Source organism: Dermochelys coriacea, chromosome 2, assembly GCF_009764565.3.
Source record: "Dermochelys coriacea isolate rDerCor1 chromosome 2, rDerCor1.pri.v4, whole genome shotgun sequence".
Lineage (NCBI taxonomy): Eukaryota > Metazoa > Chordata > Testudines > Dermochelyidae > Dermochelys > Dermochelys coriacea.
Window position 1 is genome coordinate 255,692,649 of NC_050069.1, and position 23,884 is coordinate 255,716,532.

The 23,884-nt window shown below is 42.7% G+C and overlaps 1 protein-coding gene across 27 annotated transcripts in view; it reads left to right on the forward strand.

Moving 5' to 3' along the window:
• KMT2C (lysine methyltransferase 2C) overlaps positions 1 to 23,884 on the forward strand; it is a 356,354-nt gene that overhangs the window by 71,586 nt on the left and 260,884 nt on the right. For all 27 annotated transcript variants that reach the window (XM_043509677.1, XM_043509671.1, XM_043509676.1 and 24 more), the window contains one exon: positions 15,416 to 15,504. In XM_043509677.1, coding sequence (XP_043365612.1) covers positions 15,416 to 15,504 — 89 coding nt within the window. The remainder of the gene's footprint in view (positions 1 to 15,415; positions 15,505 to 23,884) is intronic.

Consider the following 23,884-nt stretch of genomic DNA (forward strand, 5'->3'; position numbering starts at 1 on the left):
AGTGGCAACACTGAATTGTATTCCCTTTACTAGAAAGGATTGAATTGGAGTGATAAGATGGGGGGGGGGGTGCGTGCATGTGTGCGTGCGTGTGTGTGTATTTAAAAAAAATATATATATACACTTGTGCTCCTTATTCTGTTAAGCCTGTCTATACTTAAAATGTAGGTTGAAATAGCTTTGTCACTCAGAGGTGTGAGAAATACACTCCCCTGAGCAACATAGCTTTACCGACCTAACCCCAAGTGGACGTCGCTATGGTGACAAAAGAATGGGGAGGTGATGGTCCTGTGCTGATGGGAAAACTCTTTCTTTCAGTGTAGTGCTAGCATAGCTGCATGCAGGGGTTGTTCCAGCATCGCTGTGGCACTGGGTTTGTGCTGATGTATGTAGTCCCTGTAGGGCAGGCATGGCCTTAAAGTGAAAACTCATCACCTTATAAAGGTCCAGTGCCAAGGTTGCTACTTAGGGGCTAAATATAAGTTGTGATCAGCGTCTTATGTACAATTCTCTGCTGTCAGGTGAATTTCACCTTTAGAGCTACCTCTGAAAAGGAAATGGAATATTAGAGAAATGGCAGCAATGGATACATTTAAAGTGTAAAGTCTTCTGTAAAACCTGGGCAGGGGGAGTGTTTGGCAAAGCCCAGAGGATCCTTGGTTATCCATTTCATTCCCTCCTGCACCTGGCTTTGGCTACTACTGTAAGTGAAACAGTGAGTTCTGCTGATTTCTTCAACTTTTCAGCATCTTTAATTTAAAGTGTTAGAGTACTTTTTTTTTCTGTAGTTCATGCACTGAAAGTAGAATTGATCAATTTGATTCCTACTTTGATTGTTACACTGAAAATTTCAAATTTAGAGGGGGACAAAGGTAATTTGAGGAGAAAATTTTCTCTGTTATTTACAGAGTCGGAGAGAAAATGTTAAATCTTTGACTAGTGTTTACATCAAAGAAAATATTGTTGTACAAAAAATTTGAGTTCCTTGGGAACCTAAGGCTAATATTAGAATGCAAGGGATTCTTGCATCTGTTAATTAAGTACCTTTGAGTCAATCTACACCTTTTTTATGTTTAGATTCCATTTTTGTTGAGAAATATCACCTAATCTAAATCTTCTTATGGTCACTACTAAAACTCCTTCTGTAGTTTTTAGATCTAATTCTGTTTAAGAATATTTGTTGTAACTTAAAGTCCCTATGGAACTGTGAAAATGCTCACTCTCTTCAAAAATATAGAGGAAATATTCAGTATTGCAATAATATGATTACAACCAATCCAGACACATCTAGGAATAAACATGTTCGAATGGAAAAATTAAGTGTACATGTTGATATCCTATCAGTGGGTTATATTGCTATGATTTGATATTTTTCCTGCTTTTTATGACAAAACTGGGGAGTTTTTGAATGGACAAATTTAAGAAAGAAGATGTTCAAGAGATCTGATTATTTAAAATTGTAATAGTTCATGGAGGATTTGAAACCGATTAAGCATTATATAAATATGAGTAGAATTACTACAGTTCATTTTATTTTATTATTTTGTCAATTGATATTTTATGTGCCAGAATACAATTTGTTTATTAAATTAAATTTTTCTTTGGTTTCTTTGCATTAAATCCTCAATGTGTTTAGAGCACTTCTTGGTTAATGAATTCTAGTTCTGTGACGATATCTGTTTTAAACATGAGTGATATGATATATAATCCCCCCCCCCAAGAGCTTTGTGGGGAAAAAAGATCGGTGAGAATCTCATCACAAAAAACTTGACGATAGCTAGACCAAGTACCGAGACGACCATCTATAATGCTAACAAATATTGACTGTGTATATTTATCAGTTGTTGTGGTGTTACACTTCAGCGGCTACAGCAGCACAGCTATCCTGTTGCTGTAGTGTAGATTCTTCCTACGTTGACGGAAGAGTTTTTTTTGGTCTACACTACAAAGTTAGGTTCACGTAAGCTGCCTTGCGTTGACCTAATTGTGCATGTATTTACACTTAAATTTGTCTCCCACCAATGTAAGTGCCTTGTTACAGTGATGTAAGTAACACCATTTCTCCAAATGGCATTGAGCCATGGTTGATGTACTGATGTCAACGGAGCACAAGTGTAGACACTGTATTACTTATGTTGACCCGAACAGTCCTCCAGCAGCTGTCCCACAATGCCTGACACGGACTGCTCTGGTCACAGTTGTGAACTCCTCTGCCCAGGGATCACAGAAACCAAAAGGCCCCCCACCCCTTTAAAGCCCTGCAGATTTTGAAATGCCTTTTCCTGATTGTCTAGCTTGGCAACACACTTAGCAGCTCTCCATTGTTTTGTGCAGCTGCCCAGCTGACCATACCAGCTACATGCTCCAGACGTATTGCGTTGGAGAAAACAGGAGATATTGGGTCTCCTGGTCCTGTGGGGAGACGAGGCTGTGCAAGCACAGCTATGGACCAGGTATAGGAACATGTACATCTACAAGCAGATTTCACGGGAGATGCAGACGAAGGGATACAACACGGATCAGCAGCAGTGCCGTTTGAAAATGAAGGAACTGATTCAGGCATATCAAAAGGCCAGGGTGGCCAACAGTTGATCTGGTGCCCAGCCACAGACCTGCTGCTTTTACAAAGAGCTGCATGCCATACATAGTGAAGACTCCTCCACCACCCCTCTCACCACCATGGATCCATGGCCCTTGGCACGAACAGCCAGGAGAAGTGGAGGAAGAAGAGAAGCAGGATGGGGGAACAGGTGATTGGGGGGTGTCCAGCTATGTCTTGAGCCAGGACCTATTGAAGACTCCACTCAGTCCAGTCTGAGCAAGGGCCAGCTCAATGCTGGGGAAGGAACCCCAGGTAAGTGTGTAATTGTATTTCCCATTACAATGTTGTACTGATGGTGCCCCCAGCTTAACAGGACACAGCTATCAACTTTTCATTAATTTACTTGTACTAGAAGAAGTAGCGGTATAACAAAGAGATGTAGCATTGTTATCTGTTTTCATTCCCTTGTGGAGTTAGGTAAGGGGGAACATATGGAGCACTTTGTTTATGAACACAGGGAAGTACCTTGAATCCCCCTGAGAGATCTCGTTGAAACTTTCATAGAGGCACTCTGCAATCCTCTCCCAAAGTTTTCTAGGGATAGCAGCCTTATTTCTTCCTCTGTGGTAGGACATTTTCCCATGCCCGTCAGCGATAACTTTGGCAGGCACCATTGCAGTAAACAGGCTATCAGTATATGGCCTTGGGCGCATCTGGACACCAGCAGCAGCTGTGTTCTCTGTGCCTTTGTTACCCTCATGAGTGATAGAGAAGCTAAAATTACGACTGTTTGTGGAAAATGGTGCCATTGCCCTATACTCGTAGTTTCATGCAACCGAGCAATTCCCTCCACATTTCCCTCATCTCTGCAGGCCATACTCACTGTGGCTGGAGCTGTGTGTGGTGCCATGCACAAGCACTCTCAAGCAGACATGTCAAAAAATGTCTTGTTTAAAACTTCAGGGGAGCAAGGGAATTGAGTTCTGAATCTTAACTTTCACTTTCAGTTGTGACTATATTGACAATGGTACCTCTGTGTTTTATCTGCAGTTGCTGCTGTTGTGGACTTGTGGGGCTCCCCCTCCATACCTGTGGAAAACCTGAGCCAGATAAGGAGGAGAAAGAATAGGACTTGGGATGACGTTCTCTGAGATACTGCAAGCAAGTGCTGCATCAGACAGTGAGCAGAGGGGTTGAAGGATGAATATTGCAGACCACTTGGAGAAGGAAAGAGGGACAGGAGAAAGGCCCAGGAGTCCCAGCAGGAGAAAAAAGAGGGAGATGCATCAGGACATAATGGGGCTTCTCTGGGAGCAGACTCTTGTGGACCTGCAGGTTCAACAATCCCGGGCTCACCTCCCTTTGCAGTCCATGGAGAACTCTATTACAGCATCTCCCTGCATCCCCCCTCAACATGACATGTGGCATCAGGAGCTACATCCCTACCACTCTGCCCCAGGGGTACATTAAAGACAACCACAGCTTCACATACACTGACCTGTGAGGGTCATGGTGGCTGTATGTGGAGGTAAAATGGACATTTAATGTTTTTTCCCCTTGTTAAGATCAGTTCTATTAATTTATTAAGTTTTTAATACATTTGATTTTTAATTGCACCGATTTCTCTTTGAACTGGTTTTGTTACTGAATAAAATTATATTATTTGGAAAATAATTTCTTTATTCGCTCACAAAAAATGCTGCAGAATGCCTAGCATTTCTGAAAGGACCCACTTACTTGTTACTGTACAGTGTGACAAATACAGTGTAATAATCATAAATGTACAGCAAGCCCTGCAAAATTAATAGGTGCATTGATGGTGCACATCTATGAATATAACACTTTAAGCACCACACAATTCTTAACAGGCCACAAAACAGCAGGTAGAGCATAATGCACTACAACACGTTACTGTGGCTAACTGTTAAAATGCTCTTTCAAAACCTTCCTGAGTCCTATAACTCTGCATTGAGCTCTTGTAATAGCCATTGTGTCTGGCTGTTCAAACTCATCAGACAGCAGCTCCACCTCTTCCCTTCACCCTGTCAGCAACTTTTTCCTCTTTGCTTTACAGATATTATGCAGGATCCAGGAGGTAGCTATAACCATTGGGATGTGTTTTTCACTGAGATCCAATCTTGTGAATAAACAATGCCAGCATCCCTTAAGTCTACCAAAAATGCATTCAACTGTCATTCTGCATCTGCTGAACTGGTAGTTGAATCTTTCCTTGGTGCTGTCAAGGAAGCTGGTGTACAGCTTTACAAGCCAGGGGAGCAAGGGGTAGGCTGGGTCCCCCAGGATCACTACTGGCATTTCAACATCACCAATGATAATCCGCTAGTTGGGAAAGAAAGTCACTGCTTGTAGCTTTCTGAACAGTCCTGTGTTCTTAAAGATGCGAGCATCATGCACCTTTCCTGACCAGCCAGCGTTGATGTCAGTGAAGTGTCCCCAGTGATCCACCAATGCTTGCTTAACCATAGAAAAGCTGCCGTTTCTGTTGATTTGCTCTGAGACAAAGTGGTCTGGTGTCTGAATATGGATATGCATGCCGTCTGTCGCCCCACTACCCTATCTGTGGCCCCACAAAGTCACGGGATCTCCTGGTCAGCCTCCTCCTGGCCCTAGCTAAAATGGCCATCTATAAAACCAGAGTGAGGAGGTTGGCTGATGGAGTTTTCTGTGACTGGGGGGCCTATTTCCGATCCTCGGTCCGTTCATGTATCCAGGCAGAGTTCCTCTGGGTGGCATCCACTGACTCCCTTGACGCCTTTGAGGAGCAGTGGGCGCTGTCCGTGGTTCTCTGCTCGGTGTTCCCATCCGGTTCCTTTCGTTTGACCCTTTGACCACACTCCTGTCCCTGTTGTTTCATTAGTTGTCCCCTGGATTTATTTGGTGTCCAGGTCCATGAGGGATCCCCCTCTTAGGCTGGGGGGGGGGAATCCTTTAGCAGTGGACTGGCTTCGCCCGCCCACTTCCTGGATCCCAATAGGATCGCCCCACCACAGTTCAGAAATCCCATTGCTGCAGTTTACATCCACTATGTCCTGCGCTCTGCTGAGAGTCAGTCCTGTGTAACAGCAGACGATTTATGGGCCTACACACTTGAGTGACAAGAGCCTCCACAGTGTATTTTCCAACTCCAAACCAACTTCCCACTGATTGGTAGCAATCTGGTATTGCAAGCTTCCACACTGTAATTGCCACTCACTTCTCCACTGCCAGTGCAGCTCTGTTTGGTGTGCCTGCACTGAAGGGCTGAGGTGAGCTTGACACATGGATCCAGAAATGTGATCTTGTGCATCCAAAGGTTTTTCAGTTGCCCCTCATCATCCCAAGCCTGTATTATGATGCAGTCCCACCAGTCAGTGCTTGTTTCTCCAGAAGCAATGCTCCACCATTTGCAGCTGCTCTGTGAACACCAACATCAACCTATGTGCCACAGCAATCTGTCCTCCATGAAATAGTTATTTTCTTCACGATTCGGTGGTTCTTACAGCTCTACACATACTGGAGGATTGTGCGTCCTGTGCTTGTAAAACTTATGATATTAGTGCATGGCTGTGCAGCTCCATGCTTCTGTCACAGACGCTGGACAGTGAGGATGGCCATGGTGGTTCGTGGGATTTTCTGAAAAAGACATGAAAATTATGGGTTGTAGATGACATTATGGGATGGAGACAGTTGCATGCTGGGAAGTTGACCCCTTGCTCCCATTCACCCCGTTTGACTCATTTCTGCCCCACCATATGTTGTCAAAACTTCCCAAAAGACACTGAGGTGGACATTGGTGGCTTGCACACTGGGATACCTATCCATAGTTAACTGCAATGTGCGCTCACACAAACATTCCTGGTGAGTACCCACAGTGCTGGTGCAAGGAGCCAAGTGTGAGCACACACAAGCAATATACTAACTGGCAGTTTTATGTTGACATTATGTGCTTTGACCAAAGATTGTAGTGTAGACATGGTCTGAATTGCTCTCATGGTGGTTGTGTGTGTGTGTGTCTCCTTGTGGCTGCATGAGTAGAGTAATTATAGTTGTAGGTGTGGTAACTTTTTAAATTTCCTTGCTTTTTTGAGTTTTTTGTTAAGGATCCGATTCTGTCACAGATTCTGTGACTTCAGCAAACCTCTGTGACATTTTTGGCTTCATCCCTCTGCAGCAGTGGGACTGGAACAGCTGTCAGCCCCTGCCTCAGGAGCAGTGGCCCAGTGCTGGGTCAGCGCCCAGGGATGCTGGAGCAGTGGCCCAGGGCTGGGTCAGCGCCCGGGGATGCTGGAGCAGTCATCAGCGGGGCTCTGTTAATCTCTCTTCTCCCTCCTCCCCTCTCCTCCACCACAGGTTATTTTTAGTAAAAGTCAAGGACAATTCACGGCCTCCGTGAGTTTTTGGTTATTGCCCGCAACTTGTCAGTGACTTACTAAAAATATCCTTGACAAAATCTTAGCCTTATTTATTATGTATGAGCAATCTTAACTCATATGCAGCGTAGTGTTTTTGTGTATAATTAGTCATGTTTTCATGGTTTTGGTTCTATTTAATTCCCCCTAAACTGGTATTGTTTCCAGTTCAGATAGGCCTGAACTAGAACATTGTTTTAAAACCCCTAAATTGGGGAAGTTGAGATCCAGCCTGTGCAGTTTTGTTCCATCTCTAGTTCCTGGGTGACAGCATTTTGAGGATAGGCCCTTTTGTTGATGATGGATTAAAATATATTAAAATATTTATGTACACTCGGTAAAAGAAAAGCTAGGTACAAGCACTTGTTTAAGAGAATATGTATGCTGGGAATTCAACCCTCTAGCCCAAAAATGAATAGAAGTGTTGCTAAGTGAACGTTTAAAGTTCCACATCAGCATGAAGGTCTCAGGCCTGGTGCTGATGATGCAGTGAGTTATATGAGGATACTGAATTATTAGAAATGCAGTTACTCAGACAATCTGTTAACCAAGTTTTTTTCTTTTTCTTTCTGACTCTGATGGTTATTCTCATAACTAAAAATCACATGGCTAATTTTCAGAAAGAGTAGTTGATAAAACTGAATCGAAATATTGGGGTTCTTTTTTTTTTAATTATCTGCAAAGCTCTGCATGAGCTGTTGCTAAATTCAGAATGAAAGACACTCTACAAAACCTGTTCTAGTTCTCGCTATGACAGTAATTTAAGGAAATAGAAACAAATTCCTTGAGCAGTGTAAAATACCATGTACCTTCAAAGTGCTTATCTATTATGCATTTCTTAATGTTCTGAAGTGGTGCATGAAGTCCTGAAATATTAACTTTATTAAAAGTATAACTGAATACTCAAAAGGAAAACTTACAGTAAGAGGTTCAGAACTTGAGTGAATGTTCTGCAAACCAATCAAACACTTGTGTAACAAGATAATCAAACCGTGTACGAAAATTACTTAATGAAAAGTAAATATCAGTTTTAGACTTTGTATTTATATAGACTTTTAACCATTGAGTTGTCTATGTAGATGTTACTATTGCGATTTTCTCTTGTATTTTCTTTGAAACGCTAAATTGTGGCAAGATTTTATTTGTACAGGTTTTTTTTAGTTCTTTCTTTAGCACCTGGCGTAGACATTTTATATCCTTTTTAGATTATAATACAGTATTATAAAATCTCTTCTGATATTGTTAAGTGCTGAAACCTAACTAAAGGTTTCAGAGTAGCAGCTGTGTTAGTCTGTATTCACAAAAAGAAAAGGAGTACTTGTGGCACCTTAGAGACTAACAAATTTATTTGAGCATAAGCTTTCGTGAGCTACAACTCACTTCATTGGATGCGTTCAGTGGAAAATACAGTGGGGAGATTTATATACACAGAGAACATGAAACAATGGGTGTTACCATCACTCTCCTTACACTGTGTATCACTTAAGATGAGCTATTACCAGCAGGAGAGCGGGGGCGGGAGGCGCCTTTTGTAGTGATAATCAAGGTGGGCCATTTCCAGCAGTTGACAAGAACATCCGAGGAACAGTGGTGGGTGGGGGGAATAAACATGGAGAAATAGTTTCTTTGTGTAATGACCTATCCACTCCAAGTCGCTATTCAAGCCTAAATTAATTGTATCCAGTTTGCAAATTAATTCCAATTCAGCAGTCTCTCATTGAAGTCTGTTTTTGAAGTTTTTTTTGTTGAAGAATAGCCATTCTTAGGTTTGTAATCGAGTGACCAGAGAAATTGAAGTGTTCTCCAACTAGTTTTTGAATGTTATAATTCTTGATGTCTGATTTGTGTCCATTTATTCTTTTATGTAGCGACTGTCCAGTTTGACCAATGTACATTGCAGAGGGGCACTGCTGGTACATGATGGCATATATAACATTTGGTAGATGTGCAGGTGAACGAGCCTTTGATAGCGTGGCTGATGTGATTAGGCCCTATGATGGTGTCCCCTGAATAGATATGTGGACACAGTTGGCAACGGGCTTTGTTGCAAGGATAGGTTCCTGGGTTAGTGGTTCTGTTGTGTGGTGTATGGTTGCTGTTGAGTATTTGCTTCAGATTGGGGGGCTGTCTGTAAGCAAGGACTGGCCTGTCTCCCAAGATCTGAGAGAGTGATGGGTCGTCCTTCAGGATAGGTTGTAGACCCTTGATGATGCGTTGGAGAGGTTTTAGTTGGGACCTGAAGGTGATGGCTAGTGGCGTTCTGTTATTTTTTTGTTGGGCCTGTCCTGTAGTAGGTGACTTCTGGGTACTCTTCTGGCTCTGTCAATCTGTTTCTTCACTTCAGCAGGTGGGTATTGTAGTTGTAAGAATGCTTGATAGAGATCTAGTAGGTGTTTGTCGACAGCCAAGCTCTATGATACAACCGCATTTGCTCCAACCCCTCAGACGGAGACAAACACCTACAAGATCTCTATCAAGCATTCTTACAACTACAGTACCTACCTGCTGAAGTGAAGAAACAGATTGACAGAGCCAGAAGAATACCCAGAAGTCACCTACTACAGGACTTAGGCTTGAATAGAAACTGGGAATGGATGGGACATTACACAAAGTAAAACTATTTCCCCGTGTTTAATCCGTCCCCCCACTCCCCACTGTTCCTCAGACATTCTTGTCAACTGCTGGAAATGGCCCACCTTGATTATCACTATAAAAGCCTCCCCTCTCCCCGCTGCTTTCCTGCTGGTAATAGCTCATCTTAAGTGATCACTCGCCTTACAGTGTGTGTGGTAAAACCCATTGCTTCGTGTTCTCTGTGTATATAAATCTCCCCACTGCATTTTCCACTGAATGCATCCGATAAAGTGAGCTGTAGCTCATGAAAGCTTATGCTCAAATAAATTTGTTAGTCTCTAAGGTGCCACAAGTACTCCTTTTCTTTTTGTGAACCTAACTAAAGTAAGCTACAAATATACCCTGACTCTTCATTTCACTTTTTTTTTCTTCACTCTAATCGATTTATTTTAAACCTGAATCGTGTTTGGAAGGCCTTTTGTAGTATATGTGCAGAGGGGAGAACTGCATGAAAACACCAGATGTGGGTACATTTTCCACTGAAAAGAAGCAATTATGTTTAATTAGTCCAAACCTGTGATTTTCCTAATGTTAATAAGTTGCTAAGATGTGGTGGCACTTTAAAAAGTGAACACTGCTGCGGAAAAGAAGCCTTTAAAAATGTATAGGATGCGTTTTTAGTGTTTTGTATATTCATATAATACCTATAAATTTGCAATTTTATATACCTTGTGAAATAAACCCAGGGAATATTTTCAACTAGTCAGTGAGCTATTCCATAGAGTGGTGTTGTGGAGAATAGTTATGTGGGGAGCAAATTTTTGAACTAATCATTTTTTTTGAAAAGCTGGAAAAAACTGTTTTCTTTTGCTGCCCAGAGATATGACTTGAAGTGTATTATTGCTAGGAGGTAGGTAGAAAAGTAATTAGGGTAATAGTTAGAGATATTACTATTGGTATGTGGTTGCTTTTGAGTACTTTTTTAAGCATTGCTGTTTTATACATCACATTCAGTGATTTCAGCTAGGAACACATCACATGTTATGTATATGTGCAATGCCTCTAGCCTGTTTGTTGAATGTGAGCATGGGGAGTGCAAAGTGTCTGTTATGTACATGGTAAAGAACTGCAAAGAACGTAACATTAAACCATATGTTTTTGTTCTTCTCCACACTTCTTTAATATTCTAATGATTGAGTCCATTAATCAACAGTTTACTTGTTTAGCTTTTTTTTCTTGGTGGGGGGGAGGAATAGGGTGGGGACAATACTGGCAAATGTGTTCTATCCAAATAACTATGCTTCCTCCTTGCTCTGCTGCATGGAGGGGAGTAAATCCACTTAGGGTATGTCTAGTAGTAGGCATCCTTCAGTCTCGAGAGACCATGGGTATGTGCCCCTGAGAGGTAAAGAATTTGCTCAGTTGATTTTATGGCAGCTGCAAATGTGGTTGAAGAGACCTGCTCGAGAGAGACAATCTCAGTTGCATTTGTCACATTTAAAGGTGATGTTTCAACCCTTTGGGCTCTGCCTTTTGCAAGCTCTTCTCTCCTCCGCTAAGCTGGATGGCTTCCTCTCATAACTCTGGAGACCTTAGTTAAGCTCTTATTTCCAAAGGCTGCAGGCTTGAGTGTGATCTTCCCATTTGTCCACATCCATGTTCATTTCTTTGAGGTCTTACTTGCACACATCCTTGAAATGCAATTTTGGGCGTCCTTTGGGTCTTTTTCCAGATGACAGTTCACTGTAGAGGATGTCCTTTGGGTTGTGCCCATCATTCATTTGACACGTATGCCCTAGCCAGCACATGTGTCTCTGTTTGAGGAGTGTTTGCACGCTGATAAGCTGGCCTGTTGGAGCACTTCCGTGTTGTTGACTCTGTCTCTCCAGGAAATTCCAAAGATTCGATGAAGACAACACATATGAGAGCTGTTGAGCCTCCTTTCCTAATGAGAATATAAGGTTCATGTCTTGCTCCCATACAAAAGTGTGCTGATAACACATGATGATGCACGCAGATCTTTGTATGTTCTGTCAGTTTATTTTGCCATACCCTCTTGTTCAGTCTAGACATTGTTGTGGTGGCTTTTCTAATGCAGATGTTGAGTTCTGTTTCACGTGAAAGGTTGACTGCAATAGTGGACCCCAGGGATGTGAACTCGTTCACCACTTCAAGTTCGTAGTCGTGGATCTTGATGGAGGGTGCTTCCTCAACTCCTTGGCACATTGTTAGTCTTTTTTAGGCTTATGGTAAACCCGAAGTCTTGGCAGGCTTTGGAAAAACTGTCCATTAGTTTTTTGAAGATGACCTTCTGTGTGGGTTGTCACTGCTGCATCATCAACAAAGAGGAGGTGTTGGATAAAGGACTCCAGAGTCTTGGTTTTAGGTCTGAGTCTTGCAAGATTGAACAGCTTTCTAACAGATCTTGTGTGAAAGTAGATCACCTCAGTTGAGGACCCAAAAGCTTGTTTCAGTGGCAGGGGGGGAGAAGAAGATCCCAAACAGAGTTGGGGCAAATACACAACCTTGCCTAACTCTGCTATGAATCTGGAAAGCCCCAGACACTGAGCCGTCGTATTGGACTGTGCTGTACATGTTTTCATGGAAGGATTGCATCATGCTTAAGAGCTTTGGGGGGCGGGGAGGGGAGATATCTAATCTTTTCTAGAAGCACGCATAGTTCACTTCTACTGACAAAATCAAAAGCCTTTGTGAGATCGATGAAGGCTATGTACAGGGACTTTTTTGTTCTCTACATTTCTCTTGTAGTTGTTTCAGTGAGATCATGTTGATTGTAGATCTTTCAGCTCTGAAGCCGCATTGTGATTCAGGATAGATTCTATCTGCAAGGGTCTGAAGTCTATTCAGGACAACTCGAGCAAAGGTTGTTCCCATAATACTAAGAAGAGAAATATCACGATAATTGTTACAGTTGTTCCTGTCACCCTTGTTTTTATAGAGAGTGATGATGTCTGCGTCTCTCATTTCTTGTGGTACTTTTGCCTTATTTTCAGCATAGGCAGAGCAACTCATGAAGATGTTGCAGTAGAATAAGTTTTCTGAATTTTATGACCTCGGACGGTATGCAGTCTTTTCTGGGGGCCTTTCAAATGTGCAGGCCATCTATGGCAAGGCTAAGCTCCTCGACAGTCGGTATGTCTACATTGCAATTAAAAACCGGCAGGTGGCCCATACCAGCTGACTTGGGCTCAGGCTGTGGGGATTTTAACTGCAGTATAGACATTTGGGCTCAGGCTAAACTCTGGGACTTTTCCAACTTGCAGGATCCTAGAGCCTGGGCTCCAGCCAGAGCTGGAATGTCTACACTGCAATTAAACAGACCTGCAGCCTGAGTCAGCTGGCCTGGGTCAGCCATGGGATTTTAATTGCAGTGTAGAAGTACCTTTAGAAAACTGTAATGGACACCTGCAGAGGGCTGAGGGGCAAATGGCTAAAGAGGATGCAGTCTTCTCTCTACTCCCACAAGGCTATCTTTCTTCCTCCATTAAATATCCATGTTGTCTCTGGGCCATGTGGAAAAACTGGCAGGTGGCAGGAGGAGAAGCTGCATTGAGCTGTATTCCAGGGTTGCCATCTGTTCAGTTAAGGGCAGGGCTGAAAAAATGTGATATCACAAGGACCCTAATTTGGAAAAGTTACTCCCCCTGTTCCCTTTTTAAAGTAACATAATTAATTCCAGTTAATGTTATTGATGAGTTGGTTGAGTAGTTTTTGTCAGATTTAGAACTGAACTATGTTATGCAGCAGGTGTGTAGATGAGAAATGTGTCAACAGTTGTATTCCCCTCTCAATAATGTATTAAGGCTACATCTTGTTTGTTTTTCTTTTAAAAAAAATCTGGAAAATCATTTAAATAACACGAAAGTGATGACCAAAACCTCCATTCTATAGACAGCTGTCCACAGATAATCTAAATTTGGGACTAATAATTTGAGGAGGAGGAAAAAATCCAAAGATGCACCATACAGATGAAGAGCCCATAAAAACAACCTTCTTTTCCCCTATGCCTTTATCAAATATCTATATTTATGTCAATAGCTTCTCAGGGAATGCAATTACTGACCCAGTCCAGTTTCACAGACTTGCTGCTTCCTGGGAGGTTAATTTGTACAGTCCTTTGGGTGTTATTATCATAATAGCTAACATTTTGGGTAATAAGGATGACTTACTTATTTTTTATTGAAGTAGTGGTTCTGCCATGTCTGCATTTTGGACTTCCCATTTCCTATTGTGACCCAAACAAAAGCCAAGAAACTCAAAAGTAAAGACTGCTTTTTAAAACTCCTTGGCTTTTCATTGTGTCTGGCACAGCAATATTGCATCCCCTCAGTGGGAATGAAAGATGCTGTGGATTTCAGACTGTTTTGATCTCCATTTTAATCCCTCTACTCCTCCACGTGGCCAACACTGTTCTAATGTGACCAGAGAGATCTCCTTACTATGAGACATTTACTACTCTGGTATGGAATGCTCAGCTTCAGCAGTACACTCAACAGAGCATGGACCAAAATAATTCTGTTCAAATTCTGCACCTATTGTCTTAGTTCCTGAGCATCTCAGGTGGTGCAGGATGGAACATTTCCTTTGGACTGCTCAGTTGGTCTAGTACAGAGAAATTATTTTAATGCGATTCTTTTGTATTTAATAGAGCTGTGTGGAGAAGGGTAAGTCCTTTTCATGGAGGATTTCGATACTGAGAAATTTGGTTTTGTTCCAGTTTGGAATGAAAACTAAAAATTTCAAAATTCTCTGTGAAATGGAAAGTCCTGGTCCTCAGGGACAGTCTGCCAAATGGGCTGCCCTAGAGCTGTGAGCTCTGGAAGCTGTGAGGTCCCTGACTTGGGGGTAGTCTACCTGCCAGGAAGTCCTGAGGAGCCAGGCAGGTATACTGACGGGAAACTAGATGGGTTCCTAGTGGAAAAACTTCCTGCTTTCTGTCAGTCCTCCATGGAACATTTCAATTTTGCATTGGCATTTTCTATCAGTAAAATATTGTTGCATCTGAGAATTTCTGACCCGCTCCAGTATTTAATTTTAAAAGCAATTTGTCAGCTAACATCATTTTTAGCACTGTTGTTCTACCAGCAAAATTTTTCTTTTTTTTTTTTTTTTTGTTCAGTTTGTTTTTTCTAATGATATGGTCATATTCACTGGAATTTATTTTCTGGCCTGCTTTATATGGATGTATGTCTGTGTACAGTGTGTAAGATTTGTTAATGCACAAGTTTTGGACCACATTCTAAAGTAAAAAGAAAAGGAGTACTTGTGGCACCTTAGAGACTAACAAATTTATTAGAGCATAAGCTTTCGTGAGCTACAGCTCACTTCATCGGATGCATTTGCATGAAGTGATGAAGTGAGCTGTAGCACACGAAAGCTTATGCTCTAATAAATTTGTTAGTCTCTAAGGTTCCACAAGTACTCCTTTTCTTTTTGCGAATACAGACTAACACGGCTGCTACTCTGAAACCTGTCATTCTAAAGTGAGATAGTTATAATTGCCTTCTGCATAATGAAAAATGTGAAGATCTAACACAACATTTTTCTCTTGTAGTCATGCCAGTGGCCTACAGTCTGTTCAAAAGAGGTGAATTACTGAATGATTCTGTTAATAGTAATTGCAAAATCTTATGGGCTGGCAGCTGATTAAAGGGGTACCATGTTAACCTTTAGTTGTATAATACTCTGTCCATCAGCACAAAAAAGTGTAGGTAGAACTGTCAACTAATTTCATAAATAATTGCTGGACTTAAATTCCGGATAAGTTAGTGGTGATAATGACTCAGTCAACATAAAATGATTTTGATCCTAGATACATGTAAATTGAAATGATTTGGTTGTGAACAATATGCCCTTCTTATATTTGTAGGCCTCGGAGTAGAGGAAAAACTGCAGTGGAGGATGAAGATAGCATGGATGGGTTGGAGGCAGCAGAAACAGAAAACACTGTGGAAACAGGTAAAGAAACATACAGTATCAGTCATCTTTTCATTTCTCTTTTAGAAGTGATTGCATGTAGTTATGCAGAAAATTTGTCTGTTTATAAGCAGGAAAATAATCTCTTGCTTTAATATGACACTATGAAACAGACATTTACATGTTTGTAAAAATAAGACTGCATTCTCTACCTTTTAAAAATCGTCTGAAGGGAAATTCCTCTGTATTTTAAATGTCTAGTGGCTCTTTTGTTTTGATAACTCTACCACTCTCTAATAGAAATAAAACACAGTAGCAGCCATTTGTATATTATCTGCCAAAATTCAATGTTGCTCTTTGCCCTATAGTAGCAGTTAACTAAGGAAATTATACCACAGGGATGGCATAATGTTAGCGCTCTCTCTGCAGCTGTTTGAGAAACACTAGTTAATTTGCTAGTCTTGTTGTAAATATTTATATAGAGGTAGTACCCAAAGGCCTTAATCAGGATTTAGACCCCATTGTGCTGGGTGTGGTACAAACATAAAAAAGATGTAATCCTTACCCTGAAAGGTTTACAGTCTGAAGACCAAAACAGATGCGTTAAAACATACAAATGAATATGATGAAAAATTTCCACAGATTTGTTAGCTACATGTATGTAGCTCTTGGAAATCTGCCTAAGCTGTAACTATCAGGCAGGGTTTTGTAGCAATCCTGACAGAAGTGAGCCTTAATAAGGGATCTGAAGGAGAATAAGGAAGAGACTGTATGGATTTTATTGAGGAGCTCTTTCTATGCAGAGTGAAAGAAAGCAGAGAGGCGTTTAAGGGAGAAACTGCCTGGTGGGCAGTAAAGGCTGGGAATGCTGGCAGAGTGAAGGCAGGTGTCCACATCAGGATGAGTTACTAGATCAGCTAGGAAGGGTGGGGTTAAGTTGTGAAGGGTCTTAAAGGTAAAGACAAGAAACTTATGTTTGATGTAAAGGTTAAGGGGGAGCCAGTGGAGGGACTTGGGTAGCCAGATTAAGGAGGTGATGTGGTCAGAATAAGGAGCCGTTTTAGCAGCAGCATTTTAAATAAACTTTGAGGGAGCAAAGTTACAGTAGTTGAGGCCATAAAGCAGGAGGTTGTGATAGTCAGGGCCTGAAATTATGACTATGTGGATGAGAGATTTAGCAGTATCGTCTGGTCTCTTGCTACCCATTTGGTAAGAGTTGCAAAGTATTGAGGAGACTTCGTGCTCAGGCTGTAGGTTTCAGGGAGTGTTCTGAGGTGTTCAGCAATTCTTATTGATAAATGAGTGGTATTAATGGGTTCTGAAGGGTGTCTAGTTCGAAGGGAGACTGTCAACAGTTCATTTTGTTAGTCTGCCAACGCTTTGTTTAGCCTGTTGCATTACCTATCTCATGCACTGGTGTGGTGAAATATTCTCATGCACTGCTCTGATGGGAGCTGGCATGTATGCTCTTCCCCAGGTCCTACATAAGGATGTTTACCAGTAACAGTGGTGACAAAGCAGAAATTGAAGAAGCAGCAGGCATCAGTATCTTTAGGAAAGAAGGGGAGTGTAGAGGAAGGCAAAGGCCAGTGTTAGGGGGCTTATTCCTTCACTTGCTTACTTCCCTAGTCCTTCTCGCGTGAACAGAGAGTAACAATACCCGAAGTCCAAAGGTGCAAACAATTCGATGTTTATTGGGGTGAACTTCCAGCAAGCATGATTCCAGTTTCCTTCCTTAGTGTCCCCCTTCCCAGCTCTCACACCACAGAGCTTTACACCTATGTCCCTGTTCCCATTCCTGCTCTTAGCCAAACATGATTCCAATTTCCCAACCCCCATTCCTTGTTCCCATTCCCTGCCCTTACTTCCTGATTGACTGCAGACTATATAGTAAAACTTGAGTTCTGCTTAGCTATACCTTGACCTGTCATTTTACTGAAATTTAACTAACCAACCCTAGCATATTGTAACATGATTATTTAACCAATTATATCCCACCTCCTTAATTAGTTTACACCCAGCAAAATTAATTGTACAGCAGACAGAAACAATCACAGAACCAGACAGAGACCATGCAAATAAACAATAGCAAAGTGGGAACTATAATGACAAAACAATACAGAAGTGAGGATTTCACAACTACATCTATAAAGACATAAGGGTTTCCCAGCTGTGTCTATTGATAAGTGAGTTCTTACCAAACAGAAAACTATCAAACTAAACTTCCTTTTACATCCTCTAGGCTCTTCCTTTTCTCTGGAGGTGATAGATCCGATCACCATTCTAACAGCCCCAGATAGCCTTATTTCAATCTGACTAGTTTGGAATGTGAGGATGTGACCAGTCGCTTCCCAACTTATGGCTGCCTCTGCTGCTTAGCCAGAGATCTTAGCCTAAGCACAGGGTCTCAGACTGTCACAGTACGAGAGAGCCCTTACGCTGGCAAACAGTGATTTTGATTCTTTCTTTTATACCTCTATAACTAGCAAAGTGACAAGAATACATCTAAATTCTTAGAGTATAGGCCTTTACGGACAGGCCTGAATATCTATATCCTAACAGCCAGGTCTACACTGTAGAGTAACCAGTGTAACTCGCCCACTTCACCTCCACGAGAAGTGTAGTGCTTAGGTTGATGTAATTAGACACTGCATTACTTATATTGACTGTTACTGCCTTTCAGAAGCTGTCCCCACAATGCCCCACACTGACACTCCTGGTGAAGATGTGCACTGCTGACACAAGGAGCGTAGTGTGGACATGCAAAAGTGATTTAATTACTGTGGCGACTGTATGTCAACGTAGCTTAGGTTGGTTTAATTTTGTAGTGTAGACTTCCCAAAGCCTAAGCCTCTTTGGTGCTTTGTTCTCAGACTTGCCCATTACACACAGCCCTGCTGTGTCCCTCTTTGGTCCTGTTCACCCCAGCATGGCCACTAAGATGATCGTGGGCTAAGCTCACGAGCTTTCCCCAGTACTTAGTTGGAACTATCAACTGTCTCTGAGGATACCAGTTTTCCTGGTGCCCACGAGAAGGAGTTTCCTTGTATAAAAGTCCTCTTTCTGCAACAAACTGTTGAGAGGAGAGTTTAGAGGTGGTGGTTTGCTCCATGCCTCTGTCCAAGCTCTCTGGAGGCTTTCATCTGCTTCCTGTTCGGCCTGGAACTGTTCCCTTGATGCTGGAGATATCAGTTCCTCACTGGACTGTGGACCTGGGCTTGGTCCCTCTGGAAGCGATGCAGGTGATGGGCTGTTTCCGTTGATGGTGAATCGCTCTCTGCTGGTGCACTGTGGGGTATTTCAGGCTCTGGCTGAGACTCTTGTGTAGGGTCATCTGGTGCTGCTGCCAGTGCAGGCTCAGTGGTACACTCTGGTGTTGGAGCTGTAGACAGGGTTGCAAACGCTGGACTCAGTGCTGGCAACGGTTCTGGGGCTGGTTGCTTTGCCAGTTTTGGTTCGGGGACTGGCTTTGGCTGGGTCTCTGGGACTGGATCCACTATGGCCGTTGCAGTCATTGGCAGGTGATCCGGTTCCACCACCTCCATCTGGGTCTCTGGTAACACAAACGGGGCCCTGGTGGAAGGTTCAGGAACAGGGATAGGTGTGGAAGCTTGCTTAGTCTGGCTGCAGGTGACCATTCCCACCCTCTTGGCCAGCTTTACCTGGTTGGCCAAGTCTTCCCTCAGCAGCATGGGAATGGGATAATCATCATCAGAATGCAAAAGTCTACATTCCTGACCAGCCCTTGTACTGGACAGGCAACTTGGCTGTAGTCAAATGGAAAGAGTTGGACTTGAAGGGTTGAATCGTCACTTGAGCCTCTGGGTTGATTAAGTTGGGGTCCAGTAAGGATTGATGGATAGCTGACACCTGCGCTCCAGTGTCCCTCCACGCTGTAACCTTCTTCCTGCCCATACTCAGTTTCCCTTCCCTCTAAGGGTATCTGGGAGGCATCTGGGCCTGAGGACCTTTGGTGTGACCCCGGTGCAATGAGCTGTAACCTGTTGGGTCACTGGGGCAAGGTGGTTGCTGGAGAATGGCGTGGTGGGACAATAAGGTGTCTGGTTTTTCTTTGGGATGTAGGTGGGGCCTTGGGTTGCCCCCGGTGATAGGGTTTTGTTTTGGGTTGCCCCTTCTGATATTCGCCCCAACTGCTACTAATTTTTATCTTTTCTGCCACCTCCACCCAGTTGGCTCCAATCTCCCCGCCTTGATTATAGTTTTGGGCTTCCCATCTAGGATGTACCTTTCTATTTCCTCAGGAACAGCCTCTAAGAGCTGCTCCATTTGCATTAGGAAAGGCAACTCTTCTGGAGGTTTAACGCTTGCTTCTGATATTTAGGCACCCCAATTTTTCACAATGTGGTAGGCATGTTGGGTAAATGACACGTCTGGTTTCCACCTTAGGGCTCTGAACCGCCGATGGGAATGCTCGGGTGTTAGCCCCATTCTGACTCTCACTTGGGTTTTAAAGAGTTCATAACTGTTCATGCGTTCCTTAGACATTTCAGCTCAGCTAAGGGTCCGCTGAGCTGCGGCCTCAGCTCTACCATGTACTGGTCTGTAGAGATGCTGTACCCAAGGCAGGCCTTTTCGAAGTTTTCTAAGAAGGCGTCGGTATCATCACCTGCCTTGTAGGTAGGGAACTTTCTGGGATGGGAAGCAGTACCTGGAGAAGGATTGCTAGGGTTGGTTGGTATATTCTGCTGAGCCCTTGCCTTCTCCATCTCCAGTCCATGCTTCCTCTCTTTTTCTTTCTCCTCCATAGTTCTCTTGTGGGCAGCTTCCTCTGCCTCCACCCTGTTTTTTTCCTGCCTCTATCTCCAGGCGCCTTAAGGCCATCTGTCTATCGTGCTCTTTTTGTTTCTCTTCAGCTTCAAATCTGGTCAGCTCTAGTTTTAGCTGCTTCACTGGTAGTCATTTTCCTGCTTTCTTGTGCTTAACTCTAGCTATACCCAAGAGTTAGGGGGAAAAAACCAAAACTTGTGAATTTCCCTGCAGGAGGTTAACTACCCTGCCTTTAGGTAGAGAAAACTCCAGCTCAAAAAAGAAAAATCCGTTTGTAAAAAACCTAACACCTCTGTCTCCAGGCAAAGAGACAGAAAACCCTCTAGCTGCTCTCAGCTTAAAAAAAACCAAAAAACCTCTTCAGGTCTGTGCTTTTGGTTCAAAATGATCCCACTGCTCTGCCACCATGTCAGGGTTCCTTCCCCACTCTGAGCTCTAGGGTACAGATGTGGAGACCCGCATGAAAAGCCCCCTACGTTTATTCTTATCAGCTTAGGTTAAAAACTTCCCCCAGGTACAAACTTTGCCTTGTCCTTGAACAGTATGCTGCCACCACAAAGAGTTTTAAACAAAGAACAGGGAAAGAGACCATTTGGAGACATCTTCCCCCCCAAGCCCTACACACCCCCTTTCCTGGGGAGGCTTGAGAATAATATCCTAACCAATTGGTTACAAAATCATCAAAGACCCACACCACTGGATCTTGGAACAATTGAAAAATCAGTCAGGTTCTTAAAAAGAAGGATTTTATTAAAAAAAAAAGAAAAGAAAAAGAGGTAAAAATCATCTCTGTAAAATCAGGATGGAAAATACTTTATGGGGTATTCAGATTCAGAGGATCCCCCTCTGGGCAAAACCTAAAGTTACAGAACACAGGAATAAACCTCCCTCTTAACACACGGAAAATTCACATAAAACAAAAGATAAACTAATCCGCCTTGCCTGGCTTACCTATACTGGTTGCAATATTGGAGACTTGGATTAGGATGGGTTGGAGAAGATGGATTTCTGTCTGGCCTCTCTCAGTCCCAAGAGAGAACAACCACTGTAAACAAAGAGCACAAAACAAAAGCCTTCCTCCCTCCTACCCCCTCTCCCCAAGATTTGAAAGTATCTTGTCTCCTTATTGGTCATTTGGGTCAGGTGCCAGCCAGGTTAGCTGAGCTTCCAACCCTTTACAGGTAACAGGATGTTGCCTCTGGCCAGGAGGGATTTTATAGCACTGTATGCAGAAAGATGGTTACCCTTCCCTTTATATTTATGACAACTGGTTTTTAAGATTTGCTATCCTGTGACTTGCTAGGATTTGAATAATTTTGGCAGAAATGCTTTCAGGACCAATGAACTTTTTGAAGTACTGGTCTGGAGCTAATAAGCAGGAAAAAAAGTGATACCAGTTAGCTGTTAATAGTCATATATAAAACTATTTTCTGTTCATTAAACGGAAAGAGATTTTAGTTGTCAGTGTGTGTGTGTCTTTGTCATTTTATTATTTTAAAAGCTCGCTACTGAGATGGGTGTCCTTTTTTTTTTTTTTAATGTGGTGGTTTAGCTTAAAAAAAAAAGAGAGAGGAAAAAAATGGACTTTTGCAAAAGCTTCACCAGTATTTCCTAACAAACTATTTAAAACTGGTAATAGTATTGTAGTAGGGTTTTTAAATGGGCCCTTGAATTTGAGAGTTTAGAATGAGTTCATGTAAATATAAAGGTGTAATGTGGCCTTGGGCAAGTCACTTCACCTCTCTGTACCTCTAGTCTGCTTTCTTCTCTCTCTCGTCTATTTAGAATGTAATCACTTTGAGGCAGGGACTTTCTCTTGCTGTATATACGTACAGAGTATGGCACAATGGTGCCCTGATCTTGGTTGGGGCCTCTAGACACTGTACTGTAATACAAATAATAAGTAATAATAGTCATATGTTGTTAGTGTCAATTGAATTCAGAGTAATCCACATTGCTGTCAGGCAGGGACATGAGGAGGGCCCTACCAAATTAAGGGTCCATTCTGGTCAATTTCATGGCCATAGGATTTGAAAATTAGTCAATTTCAAGTTTTCAGATGTTTACATCTTAAATTTCAGTGTTGTAACCATGGGGGTCCCAACCCAAAAGGGAGTTGTGGCGGTGGGGGTGTCGCAAAGCTGTTGTAGGAGGGTTGTGGGATTACCACCCTCACTCCTGCAGCCGCAGGAGGTTCCTGGAGGTCTGATCTCTCCGCAAGAGCAGCTGTACGGGGGAAGAGCAAGTTCTGTCCCTCCCCAGAGTGGGGACTAGTAGCTGGAGCCTGGGGAATGGTAGGAGCCCCTGGCTGAAGCGCCTCCAGCCCTACCCTTCCTCTCCCTTCCAATAGCTAGCTTTCAGGGGGGAGGGCTTATTTCACAGTCCATGACACATTTTTCACAGCTGTGAATTTGGTAAGGCCCCAGACATGAGAGACAGGAGGAAGGGGTATTTCCCCCCCCCCCTTAAGGCAGGAGGTTACCCCACAAACCCCTATTCCAGTGATTTTCAACCTGTGATCTGTGAACCCCTGGAGGTCCGCAGACTAAGATTTTCAAAGGGGTCCACACCTCCACTTGAAATTTATTAGGGGTCTGTAAACAGGGTTGAGGTAGAAAAGTTGAAAACCACTACCTTATTCTTTAGATCCATCGGGAGGGAGATTCCCACAGTGGAAAAAGCAGAAGGAACATGTCCCCTATCTCCTGAAGGGAGAGAGGGGGAAGATTCCCCACTTTCCCCTACCTCCGAGAGAGAGAGATTCTGCACATACTCCCATCTCCTGGTGAGAGTTACCCCCGAAGAGTGTTGCCTCAATGCTGATGACGTGCTAACAACCCACTTATCTTACCACTGCATGTATTAAATTTAACGTAATGTTCACCAGCAGACATGTACCAAATCTATGAGAACATTGTTTAAATGTTTCAGAGTGGTAGCCATGTTAGTCTGTATCAGCAGAAAGAACGAGGAGTACTTGTGGCACCTTAGAGACTAACAAATTTATTTGAGCATAAGTTTTCGTGGGCTAAAGCCCACTTCATCAGATGCATGCAGTGGAAAATGTTGGAACTTTGTGTGTGTGTGTGTGTTATAATAATGTGCATGTGCCAGTGTTTATATGTAGCAAAACCATTACATTAATATTTAGTAAGCAAGTAAACATGTTATAAACAAGGAAAAAACAGGTACTAAATCCATCAGTTTAGAATTCCAGTAAGTGAATACTACTGAATCAGTTTACCAATAGCTTTTATTACAAGTATCTGACAATCAAACTATCTGAATAGAAATGTGAATATATGTGTACTCACGTAGAAGCCAAGAAAGGTACATTAGGAGTTTAACTCGTGATAGCAGCCAAGTTGCTGGAAACATTGAGTTTTAAATATAGGTTTTGCAAGAAGGAATGTTGCATCCAGAATTTTTTCTTATTTATATTTAAACTAGGGGGTCCATGGTTTTCAGCTTCTGTAGTTCAAGCTTAGTGGGCACCCCACAAGCTTTCCACCCTCCCACCCCCCTCTGTTTCAGGGCCTCCCTGAAACGCTCTCCCTTTGTGTCCCTCATCCTTCCCCTTTCCCCCATTCCAGGGGTTCTGTGTACCCACTTTCACCCCTCCTCACATGCCAGG